The 18772-nt window shown below is 43.0% G+C and overlaps 2 protein-coding genes and 1 long non-coding RNA gene across 4 annotated transcripts; 1 reads left to right on the forward strand and 2 right to left on the reverse strand.

Annotated features, from left to right (window-relative positions):
- Positions 1–145: 145 nt before the first annotated feature.
- On the reverse strand, positions 146–1519 carry LOC117140095. The gene is made up of 2 exons (XR_004459399.1): positions 1190–1519; positions 146–1113 (listed from the first exon to the last, which is right to left on the reverse strand). It is a non-coding gene; the product is annotated as an uncharacterized LOC117140095 (long non-coding RNA).
- A 3295-nt stretch (positions 1520–4814) lies between these two features.
- On the forward strand, positions 4815–15805 carry LOC117139188 (neurotactin). Of its 2 annotated transcripts, none has more exons than XM_033301356.1 (3): positions 4815–5275; positions 12526–13178; positions 13242–15805. In XM_033301356.1, the coding sequence occupies exons 2-3, from the start codon at positions 12569–12571 to the stop codon at positions 15170–15172; spliced, it is 2541 nt and encodes an 846-aa protein (XP_033157247.1). In that variant the 5' UTR covers positions 4815–5275; positions 12526–12568; the 3' UTR covers positions 15173–15805. The 2 variants fall into 2 exon arrangements, with proteins under 2 accessions (XP_033157247.1, XP_033157248.1); XM_033301357.1 differs by lacking the exon at positions 4815–5275 and adding an exon at positions 12336–12454.
- LOC117139189 (E3 ubiquitin-protein ligase RFWD3) lies at positions 15677–18537 on the reverse strand. Its single transcript, XM_033301358.1, has 2 exons — positions 17046–18537; positions 15677–16984 (listed from the first exon to the last, which is right to left on the reverse strand). Exons 1-2 carry the CDS (start codon positions 18289–18291, stop codon positions 16425–16427), a joined length of 1806 nt encoding a protein of 601 aa, XP_033157249.1. The 5' UTR covers positions 18292–18537; the 3' UTR covers positions 15677–16424.
- Between the last annotated feature and the right edge of the window lie 235 nt (positions 18538–18772).

Raw genomic sequence — 18772 nt, forward strand, 5'->3', positions numbered from 1 at the left:
AGACAATATAGCATTTGGTAACATAAGTATCTTTGGCGGTGCAATCACCAAGCATCATCGGTCAGTTATAAAATGTATCTGACTCGGGGTTTCTTTTCCTTTTGACCACAGAGTTCATTGGCACGCGCTCTTATTTTTCCTCATTTTTATAGTTTCTCCTTTCGATTCGTGGCAGCTGTCGAGGAATCAGTCAGATACTTCTCCCATCTCCTGGTCATTTGTCCATCTGGCTGCGACTGGCTTGACTTTTGTCTTAATTCCGACTCGTGCAGCCTACAAAATGCGCTGCATCATCTTCATTAGAGCGCCGCAGCATCTTCGTATCTGTGAGATAAACCAATTGTGTGCGAGCTAACTGTCGGATCATTGATGGGCGTTTAATTGAAAATGTATTTTCGAGGGTCCGCGGCGACAGCGCTCAATTATGTCGAACCGGCTCGAGTTTCCCCCCGAAACTGAATTGCATCTTAAAGATACTTTGCCCATTGCTGCTTTGGCCCGCTTTGGCATTTTAAGCGGATAATTGTGATGGAAAAATAAGGCAAAAAGTACTTTGAAGGGCTTCCAGCAAAGCGATGGCAAAGTCAACCGCCCACAAAGATACACATTTACTGGCGACATGAACTCACTGCAGATGCCGCGAAAATCAATAATTTGGCAGTAAGTCAAGCTGCAATTGCAGTGGGTGTGGGTGTGTGCCGGTGTGTATAGCTACATACATAGATGGGAGCATGTATCCGTGAGCTACATTCTACATTCTGCGTTAATCAAATCAAGCCATCGCCTTGCCATCCGCATTGTGAATCAATTATGACGCATTAAAGTCAGCTTTCCTTTCACATACAATTTACGCATTCACCAAATTGTAGGAAGTCGGATATTAATAGAGCTTGGCCAGGGCCCCAGCACAGAAGCCTCCACATCTCATCCCGGTCGCAGTTCCAATCACGCACAGACATCGCCCACGCGGGGCATGAGCTTGATCCCTGCACCCGGTTCTTTATGAGGGGCATCTGCTCATCCCCTGGACTTGGAGCTTCTGTCTTCAGTCAGGAGCATGCAAGCATGTCAATGTCAGGTTCTTCGTAATTTTGCACAGTGGTTGGAATGGGTCTACATTATTACCATCAAGATAAAAATTAAATAACATAATACTTTAAATTCAAAACAGAAAATAATAAGATGTTACCTTTTTTAAGTTGTTTTTTAATCAAATAGAATGAAAGGTGGAAAGGTGCTAATTAATTTCCATAATTGTGCCACTGTAACTCCGACTGTTCTAAGTGTTAATCCGACTCTGGCGTTTAAATGAAGACGAAAGTCTCAGTCTCAGTCAACTTCTTATTGGGTGTTTTTTTTTCAAGCTGGAGTACGAGCGACACTTTAAAAAGTGCAACGACTCTGTATCTGTATCTGCAGGGCTGACTTTATGCACGCTGCAGCTCGAGCGTCCGGCGATTGTCAATATGACTTTGCACTTCGGTTGCCAGCTGAAGTATCTGAGAAGTACATAGCTGCAGCCGAGGCTGAAGACGCGGATGCAGTGCGAGTGGAGTCCCCCAGTTTCTTCTATTGTCTGCGATTATTTCCACTTACTTGACTCACGCACACAGGCTGTATCTGCTTGTGGCTCATTTTCCCTTTTGAATACTTTTTGTCGTGTTTTTATTGTGTCACTGAAGATTACTAAAGACTCTGTTTTCATTTTCAATGCCTATTTGTGCATTTCGGTTGCCATCCTTTGTATGCACACCCATCCATTCCAACTTGCTCTTGTGTGGCTGTGAGATTCATATTGTTACAGCAGCTCGAAAGTATCAATGGTCTGAATGGGACACATTGACCCTTGGAGAGTTTGGTCGTCTTAGGGCGAATTGGTTACTTAATTGATTGTTTGAGTGGGGGGAAAATGGTGAAGTTTAAAGTGTACAAGTAACTGTTTCTAGAGCAAGGAAAAGTCCCCAGGGAAATTTCGTTTTGAGAGAGTTGAAATTGGCTTGGGTAAACTTGCAAGCTTTGGGCACTAGTTAACACTGAATTTCCAAGTTAAAGTGAACTTTCCTACGCATTTTTTACTTCTTAGTATTTCAAATTATTAGCAATTTAAATTGTAAAGTGTATTAAAGGCGACGCTATTTGTCTCCTTCACCTTGAATCCTTTCCTTTCCTTTCCCAAGTTTAATCACAATTCGGTTCTTGATCCCCACCTTCTAGTTAATTTGATCAGCCCACGTCCACAGAGTTTGGCGTACATAGTTGCCAGGGGGGTTCCCCCGAACCAGCGAAATCCCCACCCACTCAACTCGGCTCTTTGCCAGACGCACCGAGTTGCCTTTGAGGTGTTTAACCTCAGTTGCGAGGAACACTTAAAAGCGTTTCATGTTTTATCTGGGCAGGCGAGTCGAGTTCGGGGGACTGATTCCATTAAGGGGCGCCACAACACCACCTTAACACTTGCTGCGCCTGTTGTTCGCCACATGTCCCGCATCCCAGTGCCCAGTGCCCGTAGCCCAGAGTTCCATCCTCATCCCTGGAGCAGCGGCCTCGCCCCTCGTTTGGGTAAATAAAAGAGTAACTTTTGTGGTTGCCCTCAGACCAAGTGGGTGGTGGTTCAGTGGTTGAGTAGTGGGTAATACACGAAAGTTTCGCTTTTTTATGTCCGAACATAATTTGCAACGGAGCTAAAACAAGACGCATTTTATGTTCAACTTCCTTGTTCGCTATTTGTAGTCGACTTTGAGGCGTTTATGGGCTGGAAAGTGGGCGGGGCACAAGCTCCGCACCCCAAAAACAAAAAGCCATATAATTGAGCTCAAACATTAAGCGGCTTTTCGAGGTTTTGCTTGGCATATTGAAACCGAATCATTGCTTGATTGAATTACATATCGTGGGGTTAGTGGTGCAGAGAACAGAACTCCCCCCAAACATCTTGAAGTCTTCGTTTTCGGTTTCCACACGTTTCCGGTTCAAATTTAAATTAAACTTGTTAATTATTCCATCCGAAGAACAACCCACACAAGACACAAGACAGGAACATGTGTTCACTACTCCACTTCCTTCCTTGGGCGTCCCACATTTTGCGGGTTTCCTCGTTACCATTTGCGATCATGATAATGATCCGATGCGATCATTTTGATCCTTCCCTCCGACGTGACGGGCATGCGTCAAACTCAAATACGTAACTCGAGCCTACCTTCACTTTTATTTAGTAGTTTCCCAACATATTTATTCCTTTTTTTCGGTGGCAGATGTCGTCTAACATCATGTCTAATGAAATGCTTCAGTGGCTCCACATTGAAATAGGGAACCCTCATAGTTCGGGGCGTGAAAGTTGTTGACATGTGGGTAGGAATTCCGGGGGTAATCCCTTTGCAGGGGCAGGAGAATCGACTTCTAATGCTTTCCTAGCACGTGTCGTCATGGCTTCTGTTCTAAACATTCAACCTGCACAAGTTCAATATAAATATTAAACTATGTACATAAGTATATCATGTAGAGAAATGTTTACCAAGCACTTTAGTTAAATGGGTAGCCTAATTGTCTGAAGACATATCTCTTACATTAGTTGATTACTCATAAATCATAGGTGTTGCATTTTTATAAAATAGAGAGCAATATAGTAATACTGGGGGAATACCCTATAAAATAACCTTGTGGATGAATCCTTCTGTTGATTTGTGTATCGCTCAAAATTAATTCATTAAAATCTACCTTATAGTTTTCATTGCGCAAAAGTTGACTGAAAGAATCATTATATTTTGTCTTCCTTACCAAGTAAGTGAATTTTCTCAGGGGTAGGGATATAAAACCCTATGCGAAAAGGGGTGTTGGGTTGGAGGTTGCCAAGGGTAAGGGTTTGTGCTGTAATGACGCATCAGGACGTGGAATTTCCCTACATATGCCAGATGTTCCCATCGGCATAAACTGCGCCTCAACACTTGCCAGTTGATGAGCATTTGAAAACGAGTTTCAAAAACCGAAATCAAAACCTTTACTCAAACAAAAGTGCCATATCAACAAACTTCTTTCCCTTCCCCTTGCCAGCTCTCTTTTCAAGAAAAATTAATAACACAAAAATATAGGGAGATCCTTACCTACATACATGTATTTAAAGCATGTACAACTGAGAAATATACATATAACAACTTTTAGTTTCAAATCTATAAAGAATATAGCTCTACGTAAGACCTCTTCTTTGGGTTTCGGGTATTGACTTCAACAATTTATAACAATTTTACCCAATGTTCTCCTAAATGTTCTATAAAGGATCTGATCTGATCATAATAGCTGAGGTGTCTTGTTTCACGAACAATAAACGCTTTACGAAAACTACAATACCTTTTTCATAAAATCACCATCGAACATTTTGCACTTACTGTACAGGAAAACAAAGCCGCTACTTTTACTGCTGCTTTCCAGCCACCCCTATGATTTATAAATTTACAAAGCCGGCTGCTTCCAGTTCCAGCGCACAGTGGTCCGGTTCGAACTAAATCATAAACATACACTATGATCATGTATAATAAGTTTAATTAAATTACTTATAAAATGTTACAATAAGTCTTTGTGTAGGTGTTTCCAATGCTAGACACTGTTGCTTGAAATAATTTGTATACAATTAGAAACTTAAAAGTAACATCTTGAATTATGTTTCATTTCAAGAGACAAACATGTTCTCTCCGAAAACACGTTCCACTTCCAGTTCCCCGAATAAAAGCAAATCCAAGAAAATTAACATTAACAGTTGCTGTTAAGGCTCTGTTAACCGTTTCGAAGCCGCATGAATTGCATGAAATCGAAACGGCGTCAGTCAGTTTTGTTCTGTTTTGGAAGCCGCACGCGTTTTCCTTCGCTCCGGTTGTGCTTGTTTTCGCATCGCACACACACACACACTCTCGCCGCACAGACGCGACCAAAAGAAAACAAAATCAAATTCGGCGCAAACAAGGAATACATTTTTATATTCCTATTGTGCATCGTATATCGTATTAAGTGCAAGAAATATATTTACACACATCTAACAAAAACACCGCAACTACTATTGTGCATTTTGTTTTGCTCTGTGCCGAAGGAGCGGAGAAAAGAAAAAACCGCAACAAATCAAAAAATCTGTGCGTTTGTTATACACACCTAAGTGTCCTGCAGGAAGGACATCGGGTTCATTTACGCCACCCGCTGTTTTCAAGGACCAAAGGATTATTCCCAATTGCCGCATTTCAACAAGTTCGAAAAAAGCAACACACATTTTACACAGTGTTTGCAAGAATTGAAAAAGGTAAGAGTACAAATTCGTGCGAAGGACCTCGGAGATTTGAAGAAGAGGAAGAGCAGTTGAAAACAAATCAATGAATTGTAAATGAAGCCAAATCTATGTGCCAACATTAATAATTTAACAAGTTAATTGATTTAACAAGCTAATTTTATTAAAGCTGCTGTTACACATCGAACTTGAAAGATTTATAGATTGAATAAATTTGATTAGTTTTATACAACATTTAAAGATTTTGGCCAAAAAGGACATAACTATCAGACGGGGTTTTGTGGCCCACTTCAGTTTATTAAGCAATTGAAAGCTAACAATTTCGGAGTTATAATTATAAAATATTTGTGAAAAGTAGAAGATAAAAGATATAAGGTTTTAATTTAAAACCTATTGAAATATGTCGGTGTCCGCTCTTGACGGCTCTAAATTAATTTCTAATCCCCCACAATCCATAATTACCGAGCAAACATCTTACCAAAACAATTTAAATGGCGTCTCGAAAAACATTTCATTCCAAGCTCCTAATAAGATTAATGGGGCTTCACGATTCATTGATATAATCCCTTCGTAACGAAGCACACCCACCCATCGTCATCGTCATCATCATCTTACGCGTCTTGAGGTCTAATGGCTCGTGTCAATGATCAGACAGCTCTTTCCATCCATAAATCCCATTTTCCATCCTTTCTAATGGCTTGTGTCGCTGCGCCGTATGAAAAACATAACCATTTGACATAAATCACGGCCCTGACAAATCCTTTTGAACATTTCATAAACATAATGTGTGCTAATCCTCAGATATTTCAATCCATCAACATGCTGAGTTTTCTGGATGGAGTTGCCCCAAAAATAGCGCGACCCTTTCGTATCATTTGTATGCACAGTCAGACGCCGGCTTGAATAAATCCCCAAATAGTCATTCCGTAAACAAATGCAATGGAAATTGTTGAAGGGATACCGGGAAAAAGGGCAATAATTCAATGATGAATTAATAGGCGCATGGAAATGATCACGAATTCCCGGGATCTTCAGAGAAAGTTCGAGTTGGCAGCTGCTGCTCTTCGATTCGCTCCAGAAAAAGGAAAAAAAAGACTTCCGGGGAATCGGGCAACTAAAAAGTGAGGAAAGCATCAACAAAGCCAAACAGAGGCACACAAAATGGGGTAGGAAAACGTGAAGATGCCACGCTGACGCAACATTTGCATTCGGAAAGAGATTTATGGAGGCAACTCCCCCCACCGCCTGACTTTTCGCTCCAACTTCCCTCATTGTTTTGCCAAGTTTTCAAAAGACAAGAGCCGACAGCCATGATGATGTTGATGTGTGTGCCTCAGTATCTCATTTTCCCAATTTACCCCAAAATGTGTGTAATCAAAAGTTTTCGTCTTTACAATTCAATTTTAAAGTTGTCTGCTTTCCTCTCGAAAAGTAAACAACAATTAAGGAAAAACACAACAAGGCAAATGCTACAAGAATACCAAGCACGATTTTCAACACTTTTTCTCGCTCTCAATGATAAACAACTCGGCTATTTACATCTGGAGTTCATGGTCAAACAGTTTAAACAAAAATGGAGTTTTCATTTAGGAAATTGTAAATCCATCAGCAATAAGAACTTGAGAGTCAAGTGCTGCGATACGATCCCAAAACTCGAATCCCCTCAAGAGCTGCTGCTGACAATTGACTAATGAGGGTTACACGAAACCCCAGCGCAAATCATAAATATTTGTTGTTGACAATTCCAATGGCCCTGCAAGGAGTCTGGCTTCAAGGAATTCTCAGGGTTCTTATCGCGGAGGAAATCTTCGCTTATCTATCTGCCTGAAAAAGGCAACGTCGTGCTAGAAAATATTGTGCAATAAAATGGAATGATATAGTGGAAGGACAGCCATGAGTTGTGAGGAAAGCAGTGTCACCATACTAACAGACTTAACAGATACCCAGTACTTCCTTTAAAAAAGAACTAACTGCGAACAATACTGGTTAAATGTACCAGGAACTTAGTGGTTCAATGCACTCAGTTAATGTTATAACATTCTTCAACAAATATTCTTGAAATATAAGATGTGTATGAAGTGTACCTCATCAAACCCAAGAGTACGGGGTATGAACAAACATTGAACAAACCAACGCAACTCAGCGCTATCCTATCCGTATCTTCAAGAGTTGTTTGCCCCTCGAGAGTAATTACAAATTCATAAAAATGGCCTGTTTGAAGTGGAAATCTCGTTCCGATTTTGTTTGCTCTTCCCACTCCAAACTCCATTTATTCCATTTTTGTTTTTTGCGCCAATCCCCTTGTCCTGGAACTAGGCGCCTTCCGCTGATCCTTTGAGGTTTGTGGGACTCTGTGCCCCTTCACCAATTTCCGCTCTCTACCTGCCCCAGGAGATTATTATCCATCAAAATAAAATGAGGGGAGACGACTGTGAATCCGCATCGCACGTGCATAGACCTTTGAGTCTTGCGGTTTCTGGTTTCTGCCCCTTTTGTACTGGAAATAAATTCAGTCTTATATTTCTTATGAATTATTATAGTAGGTCCTCAAGTAGTTCTTAACAAACAAGTTCGTATATTTTTAAAGATTTTCAACATTTGTTGCAACGTGCGATGTTGCTTGCCATCTTACCTATGTTTTTTCTTTATTTTTTCTAAGTGTTTCTCATGCTCCAGTGAACTTCACTCCCCCTTCATCTTTCCGACCCCTTCCGCATTGTTCTTTGAACACGTGTCGGCTCTGATCATTAATCACCCTGCTTTTGATTGCCTGGCGAATATGTGGCTCATCATTTTCCATTCTCCCACTTGGCCAACTTCAATAAATTGCCATGAAATTAAGTAACTTGAACAAAAATCTACAACACGGCATGATAAATCGTTAGATCAGAATATTTAAAGTTAATTTTAAAATGACCAGAGGGCATGTTGTAAGCAGAAGGAGGAGGAGACCCAATCCCCACCAGAAGTCCATTAGCATGGCGTCCGGATGACAAATTGACTTCGTTAGAAGTTTGCGATTTCCCTCGATGTCTGCCTCTTTTCCGACGTGGAAATTGGAGGCGCAAATTGAAAGATTATTATGCCTGAGGTTATTGAATCTAAAACGCTGATTGCAGGTGCTCCAAGTAGGGAAACGAGTGCACTGAAAAACGTAGGAGATTCAGGGGCTTAAAGTTCTTATAGTTACAAATGTCTGTGGTATTTATCAAGTATCATGTTATTGCAATTGTATATTAAAACCGAATAATGTTACGTTTTTTCGTGTGTATCCTTCCTAAAATTGCATTGCTGTTGAGTCTATTTGTTGTTTTGACTGTCTAGACAAATTTCCTCGCACATATAATTATAAACAAGCTTAAGCGTTTCTTATCAGTAGATCTGAATGGCCGGGCTATGGAGTGTTTTGAAATTGTTGGAATATCCTGTTTAATTGAGCATAAACAGCACCCGCACACAAAAACACTGAAAGTGCATGTCAAAATAGAATGTCCTTTTTTCATTTTTTTTTTTTTGTTATCCACCTTCTGTCATCTCGCTCGCACTCTTTACTGCCCGTTCACACGCACACGATAAATGGCTAAGACGCCATCTGGCGGTAGGAGGCAGCATTTTTTCCGGCCGCAAGTCAAAGCCAGTGTGCGAAAGAGAGGGGAAGAGGTAGGAAGCCAGCAGGAAACGTAATAAATAATAATAACAGGACGCAGATCGGTTAACCCTCCCACACTCCTCCCCCAACTACTGTTTTCCCCCCTCTCCATGCCTCTTTCCCCTTTATTCATCACCCTCCTTTTGTCATTTCCTTCGCACTGTTTTCGTTTCATGCTTCGCTGCAGTTGGGCGAATAAAAAAAAACAGTAAAAAGCTATATGTAGTTGAGTGTTGCGACTATTTGATATCGAGCAATCCAGTTAAGCAAAGATTGTTGGTATATAAATATATAAAAGGGATACCAATCGAAATTATCACAATATCGAAACAAAAAATTATTTCTTGATAAAAACTAAAGCCGAAAAATAGCACTTAAAACCAACTTTTTGCTCGCAATGACATAAGTTTTCATAACATAAATAAAAAACTAAAGAAATATACCCTTGTATACTAAAAGTACCATAAATATTTAAAAAAAAGACTGAGCAACATGGACACAGGTTGCGTCTTTAGCGGCAGTTTTTGCCCGAAACTTTTATGCCAGTTGTCGCTTTTCCACTCCCGACATGGGGTTATCTCCCCCAACTACAACTTAGTACTCTGAATGTATTCCCTGCTTTTCACTCCCTCGGGCAAAATAAATGGCCTAGAGCAATTGCGTTTTTATGCATTTCAAAGTGTTTCTTGACGTGTTACGAGATACGAGATATTTCACCAGAATTTATTTGTTGCGCTTAAGCTGGGATATCTACGAGGGTTTTCGGTGGTTGGGCCAACTTTTTGGTTGCTCATGCGGCAGGATAATCTAGTGGGATTTTTAGAACGGTGGTGGAAAATATGAGAGACTTGAGTGCAAGCATAATATTTATATATATCATATAATATTCGAATCAAAAAATAATGTTATTTTTATAAGTTAAGTTAAGCATTTTTTAAAATCAAATATAGATCATATTGAACTATCCATCTTTTGTTAAATCAGTTAAAGTTACTATTATATTATATAAAAGTTTTCTCCTGATCTTGTTCCACTGTACAGTGCCTCACTTGGCTGGCATATCCCCCAACATGTTGTGGTCAATTGTTAATCTTTTAACGGCAATTTCCATGTGCAGAACTAAAAGCCAGAGAACAGAATAAAATTCAGGGATAATAAAAAAGGAAACGGCGGGTAGGGGGGTGTTGGCTATGAGAAGGAAGTCGAATGGCATGTCAAACGCAAGTTTCGAATTTGATTTAATTTACGAGCCAAGACCAATTACAGACCGCTCATATATGCGGCCCAAAGAATCATGGAATGGGTCGGAAAATATGTTGGACTGCGTGACTTGGCGACATGGAACAATTTTCCCTTTTTAGCGCGTTTCATTGCGTTTTGGGTGCGTCAACTTTGTTTGCTTGACCCCCCTTGGCCGAAGAATAGACATTTCCGCAGACATTTCTCAGCTAATTAACAATGATCGCTATGAGAAATGTGTCTGCCATATTATACAATGAATAAAAGTGGAGTTTTTGCCATTTAAATCTTGGTTTTAATTGATAAGGCGTCGAAAGTGCAGTTCAAGAAATTTCGCTTCAAAACTAAACCACTATTTGCTCGAAACTAATTTTTTTTATTTGCGCTGATCATAAAGAAATGTAATGAAAAGTAAGACAATAAAGATTTAATTATTTGTTGCCAGAATGATCTCGATTCAAACCCTACGATTTATCGACGTGTCAAGATTTTCAGTGCGAGCTATAAAGATGCACATTGGAGATAGTGCCTCCAGATACTCCAGTTCCAGTGAACTGTAATTACTTTGACCTGCTTCCGTGGAGCGGAGGAATAGTACGAGTGCATAGTTATAGCCCATGGACAGCGGCAAGAACAACAAGGAGGCTTATATGCCTCTGGCCCCATGACTTTTCCACACTTTGGCCAGACAACTTATCTCCGCCCTTTTCCGCCAGTCGTGGTAATACTTTGAAATCCGATTCAATTGGATTGTAATGCGTGTCGCATTGTTTCAGCCCCACTCTTTAGAACCCCATGTGTGTGTGTGACACTCTCTTTTCACTTTCGATACGCAACATTGTCGAGTTGCTTTCGATTTTCCACATTTTCATTTTGTGCTTGCCTCGGCGGTGTCACTCTTCCAGTTGACCAAATCGAATGAGAGCGGTAGAAACGCGGGAATGAACTGATAATGTTGCAAGATTATGGCACGCAACGCAATTTGAACTTTAAGTTCACATTTTAATGGAATTTCGGTTGATTTACATGACAGAGGTCGCGACTTGGCATCGTTTTTCCTTTGCCATATCTTTTAGTTCGTCTCTTTGCGCTTTGGTTTTTCCCTCCATGCGTGCGAGTAATGGACTTGTAATGCTCCACCACCGATGGGGAAATAATGGGGAATCAGTTGAATGGGCAGACAGACGACAGTGCAGTCATAGAGGATGACATGGAGCTGTGTACATTCAGTGGGTCAGCTGGACAAAAATTAGATTAATAGTTGAACCCATTTTACTTGGAGTGATAAGCGATGCAAGTCAATCATGTTTAGGGTCTCTAAAAATATAGTTCATCTTTAATTACAAGCAAATGATGAGATGGTCTATGGTTTTCCAATTTTAGAATCGGGAATATGTATTATTTAGAAAACATTTCATTATACATTTAGAAGAGACTTAAACTGGAGTCATTTCCCTCTATAAACCCAAATGTTTTTTAAATTATCACAATTTTTTCGTCTCTTTTGGCTAATGTCAATCTAATGTGCGGCTCATTAAAAAAGTCAGGAAGATGTTTTTGAAAAAGAAAATTCTCATGACTTCTCGCACTTTCTGGTGCGGTCAATTAGTCTGGACGTGATTTGCTACTGCAATCCCGCTGCGAGCGGCGTTTTTAGCATAATGATGCAAAAGGACATGTCAAATGTCCTTGGATGTTTTCACGTTGCTTTCATAGTTTTTCGCTAATTAAGAGCGTTTTCCGAGAACGTGGGACGCGTGAAAAGCGACCAGGCGCACGTACCACCAAACAGGGAAATGTTAGGACGCTAAAGAAAAGTGTAAGAAGGAAGAAATCTGGTACGGGGATCGGATCAAAAACTGATGGGTACGCAGCTGGATCTGCTCGCTTAATAAATTTGCGGTCTTCCCGCCCCGAAAAGAGTGCCATGTTGCCAGGATATGTTGAGGGAAATACGAGCGAATTTTCCGCGGCCTACCTGAGTGGGACAACATTTTCCAGGTAGGATTCCAAGCTACAGGATTCAGGTAGAGAAAGGGAGAGGGCGAGGGAAACCCTCAAGCAATTGTGCAAGGACAAAGGAGAGCGAGCAGCCGGCGTTGCCATTTGCCAGGATCAGCTGCTTGTCCTTTGGGTAAGGAATTTCTGCCGGAATCGTATAAAAATCCTGTGCAGCTGGAATCGGCAGCTAGAAGCATTTCAGCCATCGATCGTGATAGATCCTAGATCGCAGATCCCTAAAAAAGTCACTTGCAACCAGAACCAAAGTGTAACTTAGTTATTTTTTTTTGCTCAACTAAGTCAAGGTATATTATCCTGGAGAGGACATTCAATCTAGAACATAAACTAATCAAATATTTTTCTTTGACTTTTACAGAATTTTCGCAGAGTTCTCTAAACGATCTTGATTCATCGACAATATGGGCGAACTCGAGGAGAAGGAAACCCCGCCCACTGAGACGACAGCCGCCCAGCAAGAGGCGCTAGAGGAGCCCAAGGAAACGGACAAAATGTTGGACAAAAAAGAGGACGCCAAGGAGAAGACACCCAGTCCACAGACCTCCAAGCCAGCCTCTCCAAATGTCGGCAAGAAATCCTCACCAGTGGCTGAGAAAAAAATCGACGATGCTGAATTAGCGAAATCCAAATCAGGCAATGGAGAAGAGATTATCGATATTCCCGCCGAGAATGGCACAAAGCCAGACAGCGCCGATGACAAAAAGATAAGCAAGGAGGAGCGTGAGGTCAAGCCTAAGAAGATCCCGATCGGAGGTCTCAAACTGCCCGGTTTCTTCATGAAGAACAAGCCGAAGGCAGATGGTGATGGTGCCGAGGGCGAGCTGCTCGAAAAGGAGAAGGAAGAGGATAAGGATAAGGAAGCCAATGGAGATGCCGCCACCGGTTCCGGCAAGGACGAACAGAAATCTCGCCCAGGACTGGGAGAACGCCTGCGCAGCTTCTTTGCCCGCAAGCCATCCGCCGAAAAGGAAAAGAAGCAGCTGGTCAACGGTGACGCTGATGCCAAGTCTGGTAAGTTAAATAAAAATAAGTTTCCTAAATCAAACTCTAAAAATTTCGCTTCCATTTTTGCAGAAGCCACAGCTGAAGCTACGCCCGCTGAAGATGCCTCCGATGCACCACCAAAGCGTGGACTTTTGAACGCCATCAAGCTGCCAATCGCCAACATGATACCGAAAAAGAAGAGCAACGATGATGTGGAGCTGGGCTTGGGCAAGGCCGGTCTGGCCTCGATGGAGACCCTCGATGATTCCCTTAAGGATCAAGACACAGTGGATCGGGCTCCCGTCAAGACCAACGGTACCGAGGAGCTGAAGGGCGAGCTGAAGGACGAGAAGCTGGCGGCGGAGGAAAAACTAGCCGCCGAGGAGGAGGAGCAAAACCGACCCGTCTCCTTGCTAACCCGTCTGCGTGGCTACAAGTGCAGCGTGGACGATGCCCTGATTGTGTTTGGCATCCTGCTATTTGTGCTCCTGTTGGGCGTGATTGGTTACGTACTAACCCACGAGACTTTGACCTCGCCGCCGCTGCGGGAAGGACGCTACATAATGGCAGTGACGGGATGCGGACCCGTGGAGGGCGTTAAGGAAGATGGAGCCTTTGCCTTCCGTGGCATTCCATATGCGAAGCCACCCGTAGACAGACTGAGATGGAAGCCGGCTGAACTGATTGATGACATCAATATGTGCTGGAATGATACACTGCAAACCCATAACAGCAGTGTGGTGTGCACGCAGCGATTGGGCAACGGCACCACCGTTGGCGACGAGGATTGTCTATACCTTGACGTGGTTACTCCCCATGTGCGGTACAATAACCCCTTGCCTGTCGTCGTCCTGATCGGAGCGGAATCTTTGGCTGGTCCTTCGCCGGGTATTCTCCGTCCATCGGCTCGCTATTCTCGATCGCACGATGTGATCTTTGTGCGTCCCAATTTCCGTTTGGGTGTCTTCGGCTTCCTAGCCCTCGACGCGCTGACCAAGGAGGCACATCCGCCAACTTCGGGCAACTATGCGCTCACCGATATCATCGCCGTGCTGAACTGGATCAAGCTGAACATCGTACATTTTGGCGGCGACCCGCAATCCGTCACCCTGCTGGGTCATCGGGCCGGAGCCACTCTGGTGACTCTTCTAGTTAACTCACAAAAGGTGAAGGGTCTGTACACCAGGGCCTGGGCATCATCTGGATCAGCAATTCTGCCTGGAAAGCCATTGAGTGAGTCTGGTAAACAAAACGAGCAGCTGATGGCCACCCTCGAGTGCGCTGATATCCAGTGCCTGCGTGAAGCATCCAGCGAGCGACTTTGGGCTGCCACTCCCGACACCTGGCTGCACTTCCCCGTGGATCTGCCGCAGCCGCAGGAGGCGAATGCCAGCGGTAGCCGTCACGAATGGTTGGTTCTCGATGGAGATGTGGTCTTTGAGCATCCTTCGGATACCTGGAAGCGCGAGCAGGCCAACGACAAGCCGGTGCTGGTTATGGGCGCCACTGCGCATGAGGCGCACACCGAGAAACTGCGCGAATTGCATGCGAACTGGACGCGAGAGGAGGTGCGTGCCTATCTGGAAAGCTCCCAGATTGGAGCATTGGGCCTCACCGATGAGGTTATCGAGAAGTACAATGCCAGCAGCTATGCGTCGCTGGTTTCCATCATTTCGGACATTCGCAGCGTTTGCCCGCTGCTGACGAATGCGAGACAGCAGCCCAGTGTGCCGTTCTATGTCGTCACCCAAGGCGAGGGACCCGATCAGCTGGCCACGGTGGACGCCGATGTCCAGGCCATTCTCGGCCGCTATGAGCCGCACACCGTAGAGCAGCGCCGCTTCGTTTCGGCCATGCAGCAGCTATTCTACTACTATGTTTCCCATGGCACGGTGCAGTCGTTTGTCCAGAACCGCCGGGTCATCAATGTTGGCCAGGATGCGCAGCCGGAAGAGGACTACTTGCCCTGCAACTACTGGATCAGCAAGGATATTGTGCCGCGGTATGCGCGCGTCGATTAAGCAAACCAAAATCCCAAAAGATAGGCCCTCGCTTCTAAACTTTCGCACCTGTCTTGATCCGCCTGGGATCGATTATCTCATTCAGCTTGGTTGCGCCTTCGGTTTCTATTAAACTTAAAGTTATCTTGCAGAAATCGTACGATTGAAATTTCGAAAATTTAAAAATACTTTAGGTATTGGATTTTAAAGTAATATTCGATTTCTTTAAATTTAATACGAACCGAGTACCCAATCAAAGCTTAATACTTCCCGACTTCGTTTCGTGTTTAGTTTATCATAAGTTAATCTAATGTTTATATATATATAAATATATGTGTAACGGATATTTAGTTCTCGTACAGTTTAAGTTGAAAGTCTTAAGTTATGCTGACTCCATACGTTTATTCATACGAGTACGTATTCTCTAATCTTAACATTAACGAACACAAAAACACACAGACACAAACAGCAAAAACACAAATAAAACATCACAAAATATACAAAATTATACTTAAAAAGTATAGATCTGCGTCTTTCAACTATCCAACACACTAATCTATATACTATACTACAAACCATATACAACTTTATAGGAGTAAATGCCACAGAGGTTTTTGATTTACCAAAAAAAAAAAAACAAAAAAACCCGCAAAACGACCAACGACGAACATTTTTTGATAGAATTTTACAAAACTCAAGACTCGAGAGAATCAAACCGAATTCATAAACATTTACTTGGGCTTGGAAATGCGAGACTCGTTGCAAGTTTAAGATCGAAGGACTTTTCCGAAAGTTTGAAGTGTTGCAAACATTTCGAGACTGTCAGGAATGAATTTAGACATCTATTTAAACATTCGTTCATTTCCACATTTCATTTAGGAGTATCTATAATTACGCATTTACATATATAAATCGGATATTGTATGGATAACACATTTTTGTATAGCTTTATATGTATATTATTAATCGAACCAACATTTTCTATTGTTTTATACAAGACTTATCCACAACAGACTTTGAGCATTCAAAAATTGAAATCAAGAATCAAAAACAAGAACATGGAGTACACAATATAGAATTATGTTCAGATTAATCTTGTACGCGAACCTTAAGGTTGACAAATGTTTAATAAACGGAAATAATGAAAAATGTATAACTAATAACTTAGCTTAAAAGCTCGTTTATATCAGTAGTCACATATTTCACAGAAATTAATTAGCTAAAAGAAATTTTTTTGGTATTTTCACGGAAAACCAATGCAGACATACATATATCATCGCATGGAACTGTTCACTTTGTAAACTCGACACTTATTGTCGGTGAGGGCGGCCAAATAGGATCCGGCCTGGGTAGCCACCGGGCAGATGTCGTAGACCACCTCGTTGACCGGCATTGTTTGCACTCGCTCCTCCCGCCGCACATCATGCATCATCAGCTGCTTATTGTCCTGGAGATAGCCAACCACTAAGGTATTATCCTCGACGCCCAGTTGGGTCGGTCGCGTCATAACCGGTGTGGCCTTCGATCCATATATGGTGGCCTTGACCTTTAGCACCGGCGTTCCGTCAATCTTGTCCATTCGACCAAGTATGAAGCGAGACTGGGGGTAATTCGGATTGGATCGGGCCGATATGAGCACCGTGTCCTGCACGGCATCGTATTGCATGGACAGAAAGGGTCCCTCCACATTTAGCCGAGTGGGCACAGCCGTATCACTGGCCGCAGCGTACTCGTAGAATGTAAGGGCCGTCAGTTGGCAGACCAGAAAGCCACCGCTAGTAAAAATCTTGTTTGGTTGCACAGGAGCTATGTGTATCACAGGACTTAAGTTCACTGTAGGGAATAGGTAAATGATTTAAGCGGGTATTAACGTTTGCACATTTATGGTACTCACCTTCGGCTTGGAACTCGCAGAGAATGTTCTCGGGAAACCGCAAATCGTAGATATAAACTCCACCTCGCAGATCTCCGCCGTATAGAAAGTGTTCGCGCTCGTTGCGATCCAGGGCGCAGGACCACAGCATCTTGTCATGAGCGGTGAACATAGACGAGCAAAGCCGTGTTCTTATGTCGAATATCTTGATCTTTTGTTCTCGACTGGCCACAGTGAGCAAGTTCTGTGAGTCGCTAAATGCAATGTCCCGGATTAGAAGTGCCGAGGTGTGCAGGAAGTGCAGGGGCTTGAAGGTAGGAGGATCAATGAAGCGTACGCCGTAGCCGGGAAACAGGTTTTGGGCACTCTTTTGCGATGCCACCAGCATGGAGTGCTTGGCGGAATAGAGCATTACACGGCACCCGGGTTCTCGAGTTATCTCGAAGTTCTTCTCCATATACAATCGGTATGTGGCCAGTTGTTGAATGCTCTTCTGGCCAGATGCATCGCCTCCGAAGGCTCCCCGCCCACCACCTGCCCTCACCATCTCCTTAAGCCGTGCGTAGTCCTTCTGCAGCAGAATCAGCTTCTCGTTGGCTAGTGTGTGAGCCAGCTTCGCGGTAGCCAGCTCTGTTGTTAGAGTATGGGTACGCCGACGCTCCGCCTCCAGCTGCTCCTTAATATCCGTGTCCAGCATCTGAATGCGCTTCGCATACAGATGACGGATATCTCTAAATGTGGCCTTCGTCTTGCACTGCGGGCACACCTTTACAGAAGATTGGCGTTGGCTTTCGTTTAACCATCGCCGAATGCAGCTTTCTCCAAAGAGGTGACCACATCGCAGCGAGACCAGTCGATGCTCTCCACTCATCTCCCAGGAATCAAGACAAATGGGACAGGTCAGGCCATCGTCCTCGTCATCTACAACTATTGCTTTGCCCTCCGGCGACTTTTTAAGGCTTTTATCAGCGGCAGCGGAGATACGTTTACGTTTCTTGGGCGGTGATGGCGTTTCCAATGAGATCACCTCCTGCTCTTCACCTTGGATGCGGCGGGAATTTCTCGGGGGACTGGGCAAATGCGGAGGATCTACCAGAATTGGAGGCGGAACTGTTGGTTGCTCGGGTTCCGCGTTCTCACCAGGCTCGTCACGTTGTACCTCAATCTCAACCGCCGGCTGATGACCTTCAACTGGATTGACGATTGCCTCATCATCTGTAAAGCTATCATTTGTAGAGGTCTCATCGTCATAAGCTTCCGGATCCATTCCTTGCAACAGGATGTCTGAATTCCGCCTTCTCGCAGCAGAATGTTCGGATTCCCTGCTGTCCGATGAGTATATTTCCGGATCCACGGCGCTCTCGACTTCTGCGACACTGCCGCTGTCCGTTTTACTTCTATATGGCCACAATCAAGTTTTTCTCTTGGTAAACATGAATGTTCTTGTTATTTTTTTTTATCTATTTCGACTTGCATGCAATAGGACGCTAAATTTCAAGCTAGGGATGGTCAAGATCGAGTTGCTTTAGTGATGGAACAACTGAGTGAAACTATCGAGTACTACTTGAAAATAAATATATTTAAACAAAATTTGTTAGTGCAAACCACATATTAGTTTGAACACATTTTTTTCGTATATCAAGCATATAAAAAAAGAATCTATATAAAAGTTGAGTCTGTGTGCGAAAAATATAATTAATGAATTGTTTAACATAATAAATAATGCTCTCATTTAAATTTTCACATCT

Source organism: Drosophila mauritiana, chromosome 3L (assembly GCF_004382145.1).
Source record: "Drosophila mauritiana strain mau12 chromosome 3L, ASM438214v1, whole genome shotgun sequence".
NCBI lineage: Eukaryota > Metazoa > Arthropoda > Insecta > Diptera > Drosophilidae > Drosophila > Drosophila mauritiana.

Bases quoted from the DNA above. Each gene is read 5' to 3' on its own strand.
- LOC117139188 (XM_033301356.1), top strand. From the start codon at position 12,569: ATGGGCGAACTCGAGGAGAAGGAAACCCCGCCCACTGAGACGACAGCC. The intron at 13,179-13,241 runs GTAAGTTAAATA...CCATTTTTGCAG, and splicing joins TGACGCTGATGCCAAGTCTG to AAGCCACAGCTGAAGCTACG.
- LOC117139189 (XM_033301358.1), bottom strand. From the start codon at position 18,291: ATGGATCCGGAAGCTTATGACGATGAGACCTCTACAAATGATAGCTTT. The intron at 16,985-17,045 runs GTGAGTACCATA...TATTCCCTACAG, and splicing joins CTGCGAGTTCCAAGCCGAAG to TGAACTTAAGTCCTGTGATA.